The sequence below is a fragment of the Neoarius graeffei genome, chromosome 3, assembly GCF_027579695.1.
Source record: "Neoarius graeffei isolate fNeoGra1 chromosome 3, fNeoGra1.pri, whole genome shotgun sequence".
Taxonomy (NCBI): Eukaryota; Metazoa; Chordata; class Actinopteri; order Siluriformes; family Ariidae; genus Neoarius; species Neoarius graeffei.
The window spans coordinates 98,605,108-98,625,335 of NC_083571.1; the positions used below are offsets into that span (position 1 = coordinate 98,605,108).

Genomic DNA, 20,228 nt, shown 5'->3' on the forward strand with positions numbered 1-20,228 from the left:
ATGGATCTATGGATGACTCAGTGTGACATAAGCTGTAGAAAGATAAAATATGTAGACCGTGTGAAGTCCACACAGACAAGTTGCTGCCAAACTTCAGCCCAGCTTGTGTCTGGTTGAGACAGATGTGGTTTTATTATGTCTGGAATGATGCAGAGTTGTAGCGTGCCATCTCCTATAAACCAGGTCAGATGTCTTATCGTCACACAATGAGGAAAGAGCATGGTTTTTTTTTTCTTCTGAAGTTTTCTGCCAGGGCCAATAAATGACAAGCTGATGACAACCACATGGTGAGGTCCAGGCTTCGTTCCATCCAACACTGGCACCGGAAGGGACACTGACATACTTTTACACATAGGCGTGCATGCACACACACACACACACGAAACCCACATGAACCTGACTGTCATTACTAGCTTGAAGTAGCAGCACTGCAGCTGCGCAGGCTTTTGAGCATCTTGCTTCTCTGCAGGACTTCAATAAACACATGTAACTTTTTGCAGACTTCACAAAGCCGTGCTTCTGCTAGCCTAAACCCATCTGTGTGAAGTACATTTTTTTGACGCCATACACAATACCTTTCTTAATGGAGTACGGGTTTTATGTTTCACATGCAATCACCAAAATCACCAAGTTTTACTCTCCGGATCAGACGTTCTACATTTGACAGATCATGACATGCTATCGTTTCTTGTCAAGACTACAAACAATTTCCAACTTTTCTGTGTCATGCACTGGATTTACCCTCATTTGATGCAGGGCTTTAGATAAATCTCCTGCTGTCTCTGTATGAGGCCAAAACACGTTTTTCGGCTTGAAAACAAGCGAAGCAAACAGATCAATAACAGATGCTGGTAATCCTTCATTTCCTGTCTGACTGCTCGGCTGACTATTTGAACAAAAGTTTTGCCTACGCTCCCAAGTCAAATGTTAAAGAAACCGTAGAACTTCACAGCCTCGACTTTTCAGGGAGTCGACTCAGCTTTATCCGTGACCTGTTTGTTTTGCGTTCAGACGTCTTGCGCTTTCTCAGTCAGACTTTTCACGAAAGTCGCCACCTCTGGCTCGGCTTTTATTGATCTACCTGAAAACAGCTGGATTATACACACAAGAATGTGACGGCGCTTTTGACATTTCAGTACTGATACTGAAACTCACTGAACAGTTACTTTGGATGGAGGAGAGAGATGAAGGAGGTGATGATGGGGTGGAGCAAAGGTGAGATGTGAGGTGCATGAGGAGAGTTCCTACCTAAGAACGACACACAAACTTTGCAGAATGTGTTGAACTGGAATTTGTTGGCGGCCTCCAGCAGGGTTTTGGCGTTGGCCGAGTCGATGACGAGTGAGCCGGTGTACACAAACTCCAGGAGCATCTCCAGCACGTCAGCGCTGATGTTGGTCATCTGCAGCTCCAGCTTCTCTCCACCGCCCATCTCCCCGAGGGACCTGATGGCACCGACGGAGTGGTTAGAGAACCTCAGACACGTAAACACAATCATTTCTCTCAAAACACGAAGAAAGCAGGTCTCGCTTTTAAATTCATTTTGTTTCCTGCAACTGAACAACGCATTATTGCTATATTCCACTCACAATCTGAAAGCACAGCATGCTTATACACAAATATGCTCATACACACAAGAGGCTAAGTGAACACTTATGGGAAACATAAAGGCAGGTGGAATACATGGGACAAAGGTAACACTATTACTTCAGTATTTCTTTGAGAAAAAAAATATATTAACCAGCTCTAGTCTTGACCAAAGCTCCATTTATATGCCACACAATGTGATTTATATCCTCTGTGTGATGATGTCATTCAGATCCAATTGCACTGATTAGTTTAAATGCAATAAGCCCCCAGGGTGTACAGCGAGGATCTGTGAATAATGGTGTGCATCAGGGTTTTATGCCCTGTGTGAAAGAATAATCCACTCAAGGTCAAGGCCAAGAGGAGTGCAATTAATGGCCAGACAGCGGCTGATTCTGTTTCAGCGTCTGAGACATCCCAAAAACCCCATGTGCACAGATACTGTATTACAGCAAGGATTCTGGGAATAAATGGGACAAAAAATGCTCCAAGATAAAACATCACCTGAGGTCAGAATGGCTTTTAGATCCAAATTTGCAATATTTTTCATCTCATTGGACAGCCACATTTATTAGGTATTGTCTTTTTTGATTTGCATGTAGCATGCATCGAGCATAGACAACAATCAATGCAAATTATAGATCTTTTTTTTTAGGGTCATTAACGCACACTGTCAAATTTAGGCTATTTTTAACAGCGCTGCCAAAGAACAAATTAGAGAGAGTGTAATTAGCATTTCATTTTGCATGGAAAAAAAAATTAACATGCACAGACGATCAGGCAGGCAGACAGACAGACAGACGTGACAAGTGTGATGGACAGAGAGAGGAGGAGAGAGGGAAGGGCAGGTTAGTTGTGCCACAGTGTGCCAGCAGCCATTCTTCTGGGAGTGGGACGTGTTCCATGACTGGGCCTGGATCTTTTGAAATGACCCAGATAGCAAAAATCAGTTGAATCAACATTGAAATAGCGTTTGGCAGAAAACATTGAAATAATGTTGAAATGATATTGAAAGTGTCCCCTTGAATTTGGGTTGAATCAACGTTGAATTTTCAACCCTATCAGCATTGAATCAATAGTGATTCAACCATCATCTAAATAGAAATTTCTATTTAGATGATGGTTGAATCACTATTGATTCAATGCTGATAGGGTTGAAAATTCAATGTTGATTCAACCCAAATTCAAGGGGACACTTTCAATATCATTTCAATGTTTTCTGCCAAACGCTATTTCAATGTTGATTCAACTGATTTTTGCTATCTGGGAACCCATGTGAACAGCATGCAAACTCCACACAGAAAGGCCCTTGTCAGCCGCTAGGCTTGAACCCAGGACCTTCTTGCTGTGAGGCAACAGTGCTAACCACTACACCACTGTGCCGCCCAGATGCAGTCTGGAGTTACCAAATATAGTCTTGTCGTCAATGGAGCTCGAGCTCTTCTGAGAGACGGTTATTTGGACCATTCCAAATAGCGTCCGGTACGGTAGAAAACGGAGATGTTTGTTTTTCTGTTTGTTTTTTCCTTACATGTTGCACACACAAGATTTGCACATAACCATAAATAATAATCTATTCTTCATAGTTCCTTGTGCTCTATTAAAATTCTAAATTAAATAAATGAAATTCAATGAACTATAGGAAACCCCCCTCCCACAAAATGGTCTCACCCAGAGTGCACCCAGGCTCCTGTCCAGTGGTGCAGTGTATGATGACAACAAAATCAACATATATTCAACATTGATCAAATGTTTCCTTCAACCATTACATTGATTCGAACACATTTTTTCAACTTTTTATTTTATCAGTGGTTGATTAATGGTTGATCCACCATCAGTGTTCAACTATAACTGTAAATCAACCATCTTGACCAAATATCAACATTGAAATAACATCATTTGCTCTCTGGGGAGAGAGCCGTTCCTGTCCCCTCCCTCCCAGCAGCCCTGAAACCCCCTGCACAAAACACCCTAGTCAACATCGCGGCTGCCATTTTCACCATGGCCCCTGTGCATGAACATGTGAGTGTGTAGGACATTATTAGTCTTCATACGGAGCGGGCTTGAAGGGGGAGAAGGCCAACTCAAGAGGACAACGTGCAATTATGGCTCTGCAGATACAGCTGAAAAGACTGTCAATGTTACTGCCTCCTGAAAAGCAAAAAACGTCAGAGTTTGTTATTTTCATCCTCCCTAATTGTCACGGCGATGGGTTTTAGGATAATAGAAGGGGGTGTAATCCTGGGTTAAGTTATGGAGGAAGAGGAGGACAGGACAGAAGGGGGGGGAGGAGAGAAATAATAACAAAAAAGAGATAAAAATAAAACAAGAGAATGTTCATCAGCCAGGTCAATTAGTGCAATGTGAATTGGTTCGGATAGCAATTTACTTTGTCTGCCCACTTTTGTTATGGAAATTGCTTTCTCGCTTTGGAGAGAAGTGTGAATTCATGTGGCTTCTGATTGCAGGCTTTAAAGAGAGAGAGAGAGAGAGAGAGAGAGAGAGAGTTTCAGAAAGAGAGAGAGAAAGCGACAGAACAGCAAAAAGAGAGACAGAAGGAGAGAGAGAGAGTGACAGAAAGATAGTGAGAAAGTGAGAGAGAGGGGTGAGAAAGAGAAAGTGTGTGTGTAGTGTGTGTGTGAGTGTGCATATATGTGCCGTATAGTTGTATGAAAAAAATGAGAGCAATAGAAAGACAAAGAGAAACTGTTTAGAAATGTAAGCATCTATTTCCTCCATAGGAACCTTTGCGGCCACACACACACACACACACACACACACACACACACACACACACACACGCACGGTTTCCTGATAAGGCTAAACAATAGTTTGATTCTAATTTTGCAGACTATTATTAAGATTTATCTGTGAACATCCAGGACTCATTGGCTACTGTTCACTTGGAGGCTTATCCAAACACACACACACACACACACACACACACACACACACACACACACAGTATAGTAGAAAAAGACAGGCACACACACACACAGATCGAATTCATTAATGCTGTCTTACAGTAGCAAAAAAAATCCCCAAACAGACGTGAGAATGGAAAGAGCTGGCGATGACGGAGGATCGTTCGTGCACTTTGTTTGGATTTGGCAGTTTGTTCGCAACAAACTGGATCAGAACCTGATGTTCAGGAGTGTTAAAATATTCAATTCTTTTACTAACTGAGGGAGAATTAGGCTCTATTGTGTTTTCATGACTGTGGTATGAATGGCTAGCTTCTAAGGACGCATTGTGAGACAAACTATAAAAAAACAAACAAAAAACCCAGAATTGGGGATGTTTGGAAACGAAAAGCATTGGGTCGGGCCATATTTTGTCATCACAATCTCAGGACTGCTGTGTGTAGAGGTGGCAGAAATATTTCTGGTCTTCTCTGTATCATCTACGCAGGTGGAAACATGGCACAGAGCAACATAATTATAAAAAGTGTTTGGGTTGAAATAAGTACATTAGATCCGAGTAGGTGTGCTGCTGTAACTATCTAATCAAATCTTCCCATTTCCCTTTAAACAAATACACACGAGTGAAATTTTTTTTTCACACTTTTTTCATGACATACTAATTGATTTTATGACAGATTTTATATCAAACGTTAAAACTAACATGTCTGGCTTCAGTAACCTACAGTAAATGTGTTTGTGCCTTAATTTCAATTTGCAAATATGAAGCGTTCAATATTTTTGACTCAGCGTCCTGTAGTGTGAGGGAACACAATACAGATGTAATCTTAGTCTCATCTCATCTCATCTCATTATCTCTAGCCGCTTTATCCTGTTCCACAGGGTCGCAGGCAAGCTGGAGCCTATCCCAGCTGACTACGGGCGAAAGGCGGGGTACACCCTGGACAAGTCGCCAGGTCATCACAGGGCTGACACATAGACACAGACAACCATTCACACTCACATTCACACCTACAGTCAATTTAGAGTCACCAGTTAACCTAACCTGCATGTCTTTGGACTGTGGGGGAAACCGGAGCACCCGGAGGAAACCCACGCGGACAACATGCAAACTCCACACAGAAAGGCCCTCGCCGGCCACGGGGCTCGAACCCGGACCTTCTTGCTGTGAGGCGACAGCGCTAACCACTACACCACCGTGCCGCCTGTAATCTTAGTCAAAAAGTTGAAACTAAATCACATCCACAACATTATATAGTAATGCTCCGAGATATCTCACATCTTCTATCAGTGTTCGGAATACCCGCCCTAATACCCGTTCAGGTCCCTTTTTGTTTCCTCTGTAAAGTCATTTGGCCATTCTTCATTTAGGTGTATCGCAATCACTGCTTGGAACGAACTACCATGCCAGTTGCAGTCCATAAACGCTTTACATAGTTTTAAATCCAACGTCCAGAAGTTTTCATTTGATCAATTTTATCAGTATTGACAAAATCCTTTTATTATGTCCTAATTAACCTTCTGATCGTGAGTTGGCCTAGTGGTTAGCGTGTCCGCCTCTCGATCGGAAGATTGTGAGTTCTACTCACGGTCGGGTCATACCAAAAGACCATCATAAAAATGGTACCTACTGCCGTCTGGCAAGGCACACTGCAATACAGATGTGAGTGGGGAGTCAAACTCTCGCGGTTACCAGGGGACTAGCCCCCCATTGTAACCCTAGCTATGTAATAGGCGAGAGGCCGAGGGCTACGGAAACGGAGATTGGCGCCGCCCTATGTGCCACATGGCATGGGAAGGACATTGATTTTGATTTTTGAATTAACCTTCTAGTTCATGCCATATTTTATTTTGTACACCTTCTGTACTGTACATCCTTCTTTTTTTAAGAAGAAGAACAACTTTATTCATCACATGCTTGTGAAATTTCTCTCTGCATTTAACTCATCTGAAGCAGTGAACACACACATGTGAGCAATGAGCACACAGACATACCCAGAGCAGTGGGCACCCATGCTAACAGCGCCCGGGGAGCAGTTGGGAGTTAGGTGCCTCGCTCAAGGGCACCGCAGCCCAAGGCTGTCCCATATTAACCTATTAAGATATTTTTTCCTCCTCTCTTTTGTTTATAGCCCCTTTCTTGGCACTTGATGTACTTGGACCACAATGGAAATAAGTGTTTACACTTTATTGTGCTAACCATGTATTTTAATGTGCACTATACTTGTATTTTGTACATCCATCCATTCATTACCTGTAGCCGCTTATCCTGTTCTACAGGGTCGCAGGCAAGCTGGAGCCTATCCCAGCTGACTACGGGCGAAAGGCGGGGTACACCCTGGACAAGTCGCCAGGTCATCACAGGGCTGACACATAGACACAGACAACCATTCACACTCACATTCACACCTACGGTCAATTTAGAGTCACCAGTTAACCTAACCTGCATGTCTTTGGACTGTGGGAGAAACCGGAGCACCCGGAGGAAACCCACGCTGACACGGGGAGAACATGCAAACTCCACACAGAAAGGCCGTCGCCAGCCGCTGGGCTCGAACCCAGAACCTTCTTGCTGTGAGGCGACAGTGATAACCACTACACCACCGTGCCGCCCCTATTTTGTACATTATTTTACTAAATAAACTCATCATCATCACACCACTAGTGAAAGATTGATATGATATCCAGTGACACTCGAGCTGAACTGTCATATTTGTTTTGATCTGAAGTTACATTTATTCTTGAGAAATCCTGAGAGGTTCGATAGTCTGAAAGTAGGAATCATTGATTCGGGACCATAATTTAAAACTGTGTGATGTTTTATTCTGGGCAAATGCGTGTGGGGGACCTTGATGACTAAAGGACGATCCAGGACATTACCTCTGGGGCGTTGCACATTTTCGCCATCAGTTACGACTGTATAAGTGTTATAATGTGGACCGAGCATTAGTCTGGCAGCTATTTAATCTAATGTGAAAAACAGTGAAAAACAAGAAGAAGGTTCATTACTCGAGTGCGACCCATGAAATTGTCAAAAAAAGAGGAAGCAGGGCCTCATTTTACCCTTCCCACACCAAAGCATTAATGATAACAATCTCCCACTGTCTTATTTTCTCTCTCGTGATGCCAGCGCTCCAGCAAAACTAACACATTGCTTTCATATAAATAAATAAGAGCGGGGGTGTGAGATGCTCCCACAGCTTGCCATGTTTCAAATTACACACTGATGGGTAGGCACAGAGGCACTGCCCATAAATTAAAGTGGCACCAAGCACACTTATTGAAAATCCAAAGGGGAAAATGGAATTACTGAGGGCAATCCATCTCTGTGTGCCGAGCAACAGATGCTAAAGGGGAGAGTAATAGTTTTTTTTTTTTTTTTTTGGCAGACGGGAGCATGCACGCACATTTGGGAGCTGCATTACATCCTTCAGGTAGCACGCCTCACGCTGCCCCTTCTCATTAACTTCATGTAGCAGTGGAAAGTGTAAAAATAGCACAACATCCCCAGCTGTAATAGACAGGAACAGAGGACAAGACCATCTCAGGATTAAATGACGATAACTGGCATGGAAGGACCGTCTCAAAAAACGTAGATGAATTTCAAATCGGAACGAGTACCTTATATAATCTACACTGCTTAATTATAGCTAATGTCCCAAATGTTGTGTAAATAAAACATGATCAGGGTTGGGTTGGCATATAAATACTAGAAATAATGAAAATCCTTCATGCGACGTAATGCAGTTACAAACTACAGGAAGTGGACTGAGCATTTTTAGGCCTAATCTTCACATCTCTCACACAAGTCTGTAGTGTATGTGTGAAAATCACAGATATGAACTGACAAGCTTTCCTGCACTGAGAGAAGAACAGAAAACCTGTTTACTTGAAACTTTCTCTCAAAGGAAATGTAAGGAGAAGTCAATAAATGTTAAAGTGAAACGTTATAGCAATTTTTCACTCCAAGGTCTTCAGCTCTAAATCTATATAACGCACCATTTCAGAGATGCGAATATGTTTTCAGAGAACAAAAAGTAACTGGAATGACGTTTTACTCTATTGCTCCTGTTTTGGAAAGTTCAGTAAAACCATCTCACGCTGTCATGTCCGGCTCGTCATGAGACTCTTGAATAGTCACTGACGCCCCAACAACTGTGCTTAGATGTCTGTTATACAGTGGTATGCAAAGGTTTGGGCACCCCTGGTCAAAATTACTGTTACTTAAACATTATTGAAAATCCTTCATGCGACGTAATGCACAAGTCTGTAGTGTCTCGTCTCGTCTTCTTCCGCTTTATCCGGGACCGGGTCGCGGAGGCAGCAGTCTAAGCATGGAAGCCCAAACTCCCCTCTCCCCAGACACCTCGGCCAGCTCCTCGGGAAGAACACCGAGGCGTTCCCAGGCCAGCCGAGAGACATAGTCCCTCCAGCGTGTCCTGGGTCTTCCCCGGGGCCTCCTCCTGGGGGGACATGCCTGGAACACCTCCCCAGGGAGGCGTCCAGGAGGCATCCGAAAAAGATGCCCGAGCCACCTCAGCTGGTTCCTCTCGATGTGGAGGAGCAGCGGCTCTACTCCGAGCTCCTCCCGAGTGACTGTGCTTCTCACCCTATCTCTAAGGGAGCGCCCAGCCACCCTGCGAAGGCAACTCATTTCGGCCGCTTGTATCCACGATCTTGTTCTCTCGGTCATTACCCAAAGCTCATGACCAAAGGTCATGTCTGTCAAGTCTGTAGTGTATGTGTGAAAATCACAGATATTCACGGTGTATTATTTTGGTTTTGTACAATTTTAGAGTGAAAAAAGGAAAGGAGTAACTTGCAAAAGTATGGAAACCCTAGGAGATTTGAGCACTCAGATCACTTTGACCAAGGTCTCAGACCTTAATTAGTTTGTTAGGGTTATGGCTTGTTCACACTCATCGTTAGGAAAGGCCAGGTGATGCAAATTTCAAAGCTTTATAAATACCCAGGCTCCTCTAACCTAGTCCCAAAAATCAGCAGCCATGGGTTCTTCTAAGCAGCTTCCAACCACTCTGAAAATGATTGAGGCCCACAAAGCAGGAGAAGGTTATAAGAAGATAGCAAAATGTTTTCAGGTTGCCATTTCCTTAGTTCGAAATGTAATTAAGAAATGGCAGTTAACAGGAACAGTGGAGGTCAAGATAAGGTCTGGAAGACCAGGAAAATTTTCAGAGAGAGCTGCTCGTAGGATTGCTAGAAAGGCAAATCAGAACCCCCGCCTGACTGCAAAAGACCTTCAGGAAGATTTAGCAGACTCTGGAGTTGTGGTACATTATTCTACTGTTCAGCGACACCTGCACAAATATGGCCTTCATGGAAGAGTCATCAGAAGAAAACCTCTCCTGCGTCCTCACCACAAAATTCAGCGTCAGGAGTTTGCAAAAGAACATCTAAACAAGTCTGATGCATTTTGGAAACAAGTCCTGTGGACCGATGAGGTTAAAATGGAACTCTTTGGCAGCAACAAGCAAAGTATGTTTGGAGAAAAAAGGGCACAGAATTTCATGAAAAGAACACCTCTCCAACTGTTAAGCATGGGTGTGGATCAATCATGCTTTGGGGTTGTGTTGCAGCCAATGGCACGGGGAACATTTCACGGATAGAGGGAAGAATGGATTTGATGAGATTCCAGCAAATTCTGGAAGCAAACATAACCCCATCTGTAAAAAAGCTGAAGTTGAAAAGAGGATGGCTTCTGCAAATGGATAATGATCCTAAACACACCTCAAAATCCACAATAGACTACCTCAAGAGGCGCAAGCTGAAGGTTTTGCCCTGGCCCTCACAGTCCCCTGATCTGAACATCATTGAAAATCTGTGGATAGAGCTCAAAAGAGCAATGCATGCAAGACGGCCCAGGAATCTCTCAGAACTGGAAGACTTTTGCAAGGAAGAATGGATGAAAATTCCTCAAACAAGAATTGAAAGACTCTTGGCTGGCTACAAAAAGCGTTTACAAGCTGTGATACTTGCCAAAGGGGGTGCTACTAGGTACTAACCATGCAGGGTGCCCAAACTTTTGCTTCAGGCCCTTTTCCTTTTTTTTGTCATTTTGAAAACGTAAAAGATGAAAATAAAAAATTGTTCTTGCTTAAAATATAAAGGGAATGAGTCATCTTTAACTTTATGCCTTTTGGAGTTCATTTCATCTTCAACTTGCTTAACCGTTCACAGTAACAGCAATTTTGACCAGGGGTGCCCAAACTTTTGCATACCACTGTACGTAAGTCATTATAGGGAAATGTGTTGAAAAGTACTGTTCATGGTAATCACACATATGTATGGAGCCCCACTCAAGACACGAACAGAAAGAAAGAAAAAAATTTATATAATATATAATATGAAGTTTATCTTCAAGTGGTGAATGTATATATATTTTTCAACACAAGAAGATAAACTTCATATCTTTGTGTCACCATGTCTTCTTCTTCTGGCTGCTCCCGATTAGGGGTCGCCACAGCGGATCTTTCGTCTCCATTGCTCCCTGTCTTCCGCATCCTTCTCTATCACACCTGCCACTTTCCTGTCCTCTCTCACCACATCCATGTATCTCCTCTTTGGCCTTCCTCGTTTTCGTTTGCCTGGAAGCTCCATCCTCAACATTCTCCTTCCAACATGCTCTGCATCTCTTCTCAGGATGTGCCCAGACCATCTCAGTCTCATCTCTCTTAGCTTAATTCCCAAGCTCTCCACATGTGCTGTCCCTCTGATGTGCTCGTTCCTTATCCTGTCCAAACTATATTTGTGTCACCATGTAATGTTCTTTATATTATATGGACACATCCACATGCAAGTTAATCAAAAGAATTTTAATTTTGAACCGGTTCACCATTTTGATAATGCACGTCTAGTCAGTACTAGGAGTGACGCCATCGGAGTGAAATATCAGAAAATATGTCACTCAGATCCACGATGTATTTCATATGAATATGAGTTTTTCAACACAAGAACACAAGAAACTTCATATCTTCAAGCTAACATGTGATTTTCTTTTTACTATATCGACACAGTCACAAACAAAAAGTACCCGAATTTATCAAAACAACTGTTCGATTTCCTCATGAGTGAAGATATTGGAAAATATTCCATCCACATTCACTGGATATGAGCAATCACCCGCTCTGATTGGCTACTCTACTACTAGGATATCAGCTCATATACCATGAGTAGAGAAAACCAAAATGGCAGCGCGTGTTGCTGAACCGACCGAGGATGAAATAAAAACTCTACTCAAAAACAACCCCCCCCCGAAAAAAAAACCAACAAAAAAGCAACACAATATGGAATAAAAGTATTTGATGGTAAGTAAATATCTTTTTTTATTTTTCAAGAATTATTATTAAAGCATTTTTCATAAATTGCGACTGTCATTTCGCCGGTTTGTTTACATTCTAAGCGGAAATGATTTTGTCGGACATTTTGTATAAAGTTTTAATTTAGCGAATTTGTAAAAAATAGAAATAAAAATGCTCTGTTTCTCAAAATCCAGTCAATGTGGAGAGAATAAAACAGTTATTCCACTCAATTTCATTGTACATGGCTTATAGCCAACTCAGTGCTATGCGCCTCTTCGGCTGTCAGCTCATGTACAACTCGATTCTGTGGAATAACTGTTTATACATATTTTACACACACACATATATATATTTTCCTTCATTCGTGGCCACATTTTAATAATTCTTTCCTTCATTTTATTTAAATCGTGGCCATGCAGGCTCCGTACTGTCCATATCAGACGTAGATGCTTTCAGTGGCCTAAATAAGAGCAATGCATTAATAAAGAGCAGGCTATGCTATTCAGAACAAATTATTAAGACGTGGCCACGAACTATTAAAATGAGGAAATGAATAGATATTGTGAGAAACATGGTGACGATATATTCTTTTTTTTTCGTGTCATGTCATGAGCGGGGCTCTGTACATACACTACAGGTGTAGCAGATTGAGATTAGGTTAAAAACACTGGACTATTTCTTTCAGGAAAGTGACAGTTCATGGACTGCATGTAAACACAGGAGCAGGATAATCAGTGTCATTCTGAAAATGTATTCTTCAACATACACACACACACACACACACACACACACACACACACACACACACACACACACACAGTGAGTCTGACCCTATAAAGTAAGTATAACCCAATAGTGACCTAAAAAGAACCACTGATGCAAAGACACCTCGCAGGTCTGACCTCTTTAACACGAATCAAATGTATAGAGAAAATACTGATAATATTTTTGAAAAATTAATATGAATAACAAAAGCATACACATGCACAAAGCTTAGCAGCCCAGCTAGAGATGATGGAGAAGGTCATTGATTCATTTCATTATCTTTCAAGCATGTCACTCGAAACACAGTGCAGCCAGCACATGATGTAATAAGGCCAGTATCCTTAAGGTGATTAAGTCGACCTACAGTTCTGTAGCAGAGTGTAGTCTGTTCAGATTTGGTGAAACGGTGATAAAACTGATGAAGGTAAAAGTCTTTGTTGCAAGGTCACCGTCATAAAATGTTTGGCATTGAGACAAAGAAATAAACATTCTGGTTTGAGGCTGATATTAATTAGCTGCTTGCTGCTGACTGTGATGAGCAGATCTGCGCCTGTGCAAGCAGCAGCCTGGCCTCGTCTCATGCTTCCGATGGAGCTTCAGTTCACCGACCTTCCTGCTTTCACTATGAATTTCTATCCATTATTAAACACTACAGCATTTCAATAACAACTGCCTTTACACACACACACACACACACACACACCCCTGCAACTGCCTTTACACTCACACACACCTGCAACTGCCTTTACACACACACACACACACCTGCAACTGCCTTTACACACACACACACACACACACACACACCTGCAACTGCCTTTACACTCACACACACCTGCAACTGCCTTTACACACACACACACCTGCAACTGCCTTTACACACACACACACACACACCTGCAACTGCCTTTACACACACACACACACACACACACACACACCCGCAACTGCCTTTACACTCACACACACCTGCAACTGCCTTTACACACACACACACACCTGCAACTGCCTTTACACACACACACACACACACACACACACACACACACACCCGCAACTGCCTTTACACTCACACACACCTGCAACTGCCTTTACACACACACACACCTGCAACTGCCTTTACACACACACACACACACACACCTGCAACTGCCTTTACACACACACACACACACACACACACACCCGCAACTGCCTTTACACTCACACACACCTGCAACTGCCTTTACACACACACACACACCTGCAACTGCCTTTACACACACACACACACACACACACACACACACACACACACACACACACACACACACACTCACACACCCCTGCAACTGCCTTTACACTCACACACACCTGCAACTGCCTTTACACACACACACACACACACACACCTGCAACTGCCTTTACACACACACACACACACACACACACCTGCAACTGCCTTTACACACACACACCTGCAACTGCCTTTACACTCACACACACCTGCAACTGCCTTTACACACACACACACCTGCAACTGCCTTTACACACACACACACACACACACACACACACACACACACACACACACACCCGCAACTGCCTTTACACTCACACACACCTGCAACTGCCTTTACACACACACACACACCTGCAACTGCCTTTACACACACACACACACACACACACACACACACACACACACACACACCCGCAACTGCCTTTACACTCACACACACCTGCAACTGCCTTTACACACACACACACACCTGCAACTGCCTTTACACACACACACACACACACACACACACACACACACACACACACACACACACAAAACTGCTTTTACACACACACACCTGCAACTGCCTTCACACACACACACACACACACACACACACACACACACACACACACACACACACACCTGCCTTTACACACACACACACACACACACACACACACACACACAACTGCCTTTACACACACACACACACACACACACCTGCAACTGCCTTTACCACACACACACACACACACACACACACCTGCAACTGCTTTTACACACACACACACACACACACACACACACACACACACACACACACACACCTGCAACTGCCTTTACCACACACACACACACACCTACAACTGCTTTTACACACACACACACACACACACACACACACACACACACACACACACACACACACACACAAAACTGCAACTGCCTTTACACACACACACACACACACACACACACACACCTGCAACTGCCTTTACACACACACACACACACACACACACACACACACACACACACCTGCAACTGCTTTTACACACACACACACACACACACACACACACCTGCAACTGCCTTTACACACACACACACACACACACCTGCAACTGCCTTTACCACACACACACACACCTGCAACTGCTTTTACACACACACACACACACACACACACACACACACACACACACACACACAAAACTGCAACTGCCTTTACACACACACACACACACACACACACACACACAAATGAAGAGAATTGTTAATCAGACGTTTTCTTCCCGCTATCCATCCATCTGCCTCCCTACATTAAATCAGGATGTTCACGAGCCCACATTATGACATTAGTAAGCGTCTCTCTGCTATTCATTCTTTACCTTATTATCCTCAGGTCAAATACAGAAAGCAGACAATCACGTGGACACATTTGTGGAAAAAAACCCAATACAAATGAACACACACACACACACACACACACGCACGACTAAATAAGTTCACAACCACACAAACACACTGTTCCCACACTCTCAAACAAATCCCTCCCTTACTAGTCTGATAACCTCCTTAATGTCAATAAACACACTGCCAGGAAAATAAATGACTGAATAATCATAAAAATGCAGTTGGAAATTGAGTAGACAAATATAATATGGAAGAGGGAATATATAAAATTCTGCTCTTCAGCAGTAAACACAGTAGACGGCTCTGACCTGTGAAGGTAATGATTCAGCAAAGCGCAGGGAAGGAGCTGCGTTCTTCCCTTTGTTTGGAACGGAGCGCTTTTTCTACTATTCACTGAAGCATGAATATTTACCATATGAATGGGACACTTTCTTTATGCCCTATATGCTGTACGCACTGATAAAATAGCTGACAAAGCTCGTCCCATAGTTACATGACAGACACCACACAGCTAGCGGAGGACAATATCTACATGCACAATAAAGTATTCTTTTGGTAAGGCCATTTTATGAGTGCCTTGATTTTTTTTTTCCAAAGATCCATCAGTCATGGAACACTTTAGTACTAGTTAATGGACTAAATTACAGAGAAAAAAAAAGGGGGAAAAAAACAAAAGTTGACTTTTCCCCCCCTTTTGTTCTTTTTGAGATACATTCATTTGAGTGGGAGAAGGAATGGCTGCTGGCCCTGCGATAGGAACCAAAGTCTTCACACAACCTGCAAGAGAGAGAAGGGGGAGGCAAGAAACAAACCACACAAATGTGCCCTATGAAAAGAACGGATCAGATCGACGGCTGGTGAGAAGGGAAGAAAAGCAAACCTTTTCACCAGGTCCTTGAAATACAAGCTGCAGGAAGCTAGAACATTTTGGTGGACTTCAAACTCTTTGCCTTCAACTACAATTTTCAGGTCTGTAAATTCTTTCTCTCTGCGTTGCTGGTTCAGCTCCTTCAACATCTCTGTAGAACAAAGAAAAAAAAACAGACAATGCCAAATACTGTTTTAGAAATACACGTTTTATAATTAATAGAAGACATAGAAGTAACAGAGAACTGAAAAAAAAAAGTGGAAATAGCCAACATATCAGCAAAATCTCTACAAGAGAAAAGGAGAAAAATGTACAGCACATTAGGCAATCAGTATATTTTACAAATAAATAGACACACGCCGGAAATTATGCAGCAACAAACAACAATGAAACTTACTGCACATTCACTAGCAGGAAAATGGTACTGTAGAGGTTAAAAACATCCTTGAATTATCACAGCGTATACAAATGACATTGAGACTTGGCATGAGACCCACAACTGGTTGACCTACATAAGCTATGAGCTGAATATTTCAAGCTTAACATAAACACTTCAGTCAAACATAAGGACACGAAATGATCAAACACTTTTGACAGAATTATGAATAATATAATAACTAGACATGCTGAGGATGGATAAAGACAAGGATCAGCCACTGCAATACATAAATTCAATTTCCTGATGCACAAATATATTTCACAATATACACAGTCAAATATTGTTAAAGTCTCTCTCTCTTGACTTTTATCTGTGAAAATATATACTCAGAGTGCAAAAGCTTATATAGTCATCATCTGTAATAAACCTGAGGTAATCTGCTAGAAAAGCAAATATGCTTGTGCTTGATTAAACACTCAGTATGAGACACATAATCGATACGCCATTACAATCGCGGTGCACCTCTAAAACGTCCAAACTGCATGAATGTAAAGGCATACTACAGTGCTCCGTTATGAAAATTGCTTTACTGGAAGTATTAGCACCTGCAAAATACGATTCGTTCTTTCCTATTACAATCAGCTCAGGCAGGTTGATGCACTCTTGCACAAAAGAAATGCAGCAAACACTTCAGTAGACAGATCGCTGCAACGCTCTCTCGTAAAATACACACTTTCAAAGAGGTCCACACATTTCTACTCTTGCTATTTTAAATTATTTTAAACAAATGTGTTTCTAGTCTAATTCTGATGCTTCATCGTGTATTTTTTATTGTTTTAATGAGGAAAATATATTAGAAGTGTCTCTGGAAACAAGCAGACAAATATCCCATTTAAAAATGTGTAATATATATACAGTATATATATATATATATATATATATATATATATATATATATATATATATATATATATGATAATGAACTAAATATCCACACAAAAAAAGTCAGAACGTCTATGAGCTGAAGAGGAAGTGGCTCCAGTGTTTAATGAGGCTCTGTAAAGTGAACTTGCCTGTCAAAATTTAAAATAGGGGCAGTACAAGGTCAAGAGCTCTGACTGCAGAGCACACTCACTGTATCGCGGAAGGATCTTGGATATTTCTCTTCTCAACGTTCTGACTCTATATAACGATCTACTCCTTGAGACCAAAACAAGCAAATGATTTTCAGGTATATGTCTGCAGAAGCCTTTTTTGACTCCTTGTAAGCTCAGAATAACTGACATACACTATAATGATGATTAATAAACAACAATTACTAAAAATATTATTATTATTATTATTATTATTATTATTAGTAGTAGTAGTAGTAGTAGTAGTTATAATAATAATAATAATAATAATAATAGTAATAATAATATCACTCCTCCTAATACTACTCCTAATACTAAGAGGAAGAAGAAGAACAACACTCCTATTGATACTACTACTACGAATAATAATAATAATAATAATAATAACAACAACAACACTCCTCCTCCTCCTACGAATAATAAGATTAATAAGAATAATAAGAACAACAACAATAACAACACTCCTCCTCCTCCTCCTACTACTACTAATAATAATAATAACACTCCTCCTTCTACTACTAATAATAACACTCCTCCTCCTACTACTACTACTACTAATAATAATAATAATAACACTCCTCCTCCTACTAATAATAATAACACTCCTCCTCCTCCTACTACTACTACTACTAATAATAATAATAACACTCCTCCTCCTACTACTACTAATAATAATAAGCAGTAGAAAAAGAACAACACTCCTCCTCCTACTGCTATGACTACTACTACTACTACTACTACTACTAATAATAATAATAATAATAATAACACTCCTCCTCCTACTATTACTACTAATAATAACACTCCTCCTCCTCCTCCTCCTCCTACTAATAACACTCCTCCTCCTCCTCCTACTACTACTACTAATAATAATAACAATCCTCCTCCTCCTCCTCCTCCTACTACTACTAATAATAATAACACTCCTCCTCCTACTACTACTACTAATAAGAAGAGGAAGAAGAACAACACTCCTCCTCCTACTACTACTACTAATAATAATAACAACACTCCTCCTCCTACTACTACTAATAATAATAAGAACAACACTCCTCCTCCTACTACAACTAATAATAATAACACTCCTCCTCCTCCTCCTACTAATAATAATAACACTCCTCCTCCTCCTCCTCCTCCTCCTACTACTACTAAGCAGTAGAAAAAGAACACTCCTCCTCCTACTACTACTACTACTAATAATAATAACCTCCTCCTCCTACTACTAATAATAATAAGAACACTCCTCCTCCTCCTCCTCCTCCTCCTACTACTAATAATAATAATAACACTCCTCCTCCTACTCCTACGATTACTAATAATAATAACACTCCTCCTCCTCCTCCTACTACTAATAACACTCCTCCTCCTACTACTACTAATAATAATAACACTCCTCCTCCTACTACTACTACTACTACTACTAATAATAATAATAACACTCCTCCTCCTCCTCCTCCTCCTCCTCCTCCTACTAATAACACTCCTCCTCCTCCTCCTCCTCCTACTACTACTACTACTACTAATAATAATAATAATAACACTCCTCCTCCTCCTCCTCCTCCTCCTACTACTACTAATAATAATAACACTCCTCCTCCTCCTACTACTACTACTACTAATAACACTCCTCCTCCTACTACTACTACTACTACTAATAATAATAACACTCCTCCTCCTACTAATAATAATAATAACACTCCTTCTCCTCATCCTCCTACTCCTACTACTAATAACACTCCTCCTCATCCTCCTACTAATAACACTCCTCCTCCTCCTCCTCCTCCTCCTACTAATAATAACACTCCTCCTCCTCCTACTACTACTACTACTAATAATAATAACACTCCTCCTCCTCCTAATAATAATAATAATAATAATAATAATAATAATAATAACACTCCTCCTCCTACTAATAATAATAACACTCCTTCTCCTCATCCTCCTACTCCTACTACTACTAATAACACTCCTCCTCCTCCTCCTCCTCATCCTCCTACTAATAATAATAACACTCCTCCTCCTCACCCTCCTACTAATAATAACACTCCTCCTCCTCCTACTACTACTACTAATAACACTCCTCCTCCTCCTACTAATAATAACACTCCTCCTCCTCCTCCTCCTACTACTACTACTAATAACAACAACAACAACACCCCTCTTCCTCCTCCTCTTCCTCCTCCTACTACTACTAATAATAATAAGAAAAAGAAGCGGAGGAAGAAGAAGAACAACAACACTCCTACTACTGCTACTACTACTAATAATAATAACAACACTCCTCTTCCTATTACTACTAATAATAAAAAGAACAACACTCCTCCTCCTACTGCTACGACTACTACTACTACTACTACTACTACTACTAATAATAATAATAATAATAACAACAACACTCCTCTTCCTCCTCCTCCTCCTAATAAGAAGAAGAAGAAAAAGAAGAGGAGGAAGAAGAAGAACAACACTCCTACTACTGCTACTACTACTACTAATAAGAACAACAACACTCCTCTTCCTACTACTACTAATAATAAAAAGAAGAACAATACTCCTCCTCCTACTGCTACGACTAC

At 41.4% G+C, this 20,228-nt stretch overlaps 1 protein-coding gene across 3 annotated transcripts in view; it reads right to left on the reverse strand.

Moving 5' to 3' along the window:
• LOC132883759 (kelch-like protein 29) overlaps positions 1 to 20,228 on the reverse strand; it is a 493,942-nt gene that overhangs the window by 96,877 nt on the left and 376,837 nt on the right. For all 3 annotated transcript variants that reach the window (XM_060917753.1, XM_060917752.1, XM_060917751.1), the window contains 2 exons: positions 16,156 to 16,294; positions 1,249 to 1,445 (listed from right to left, as the gene is read on the reverse strand). In XM_060917753.1, the coding sequence (XP_060773736.1) occupies positions 1,249 to 1,445; positions 16,156 to 16,294 (336 nt within the window). The remainder of the gene's footprint in view (positions 1 to 1,248; positions 1,446 to 16,155; positions 16,295 to 20,228) is intronic.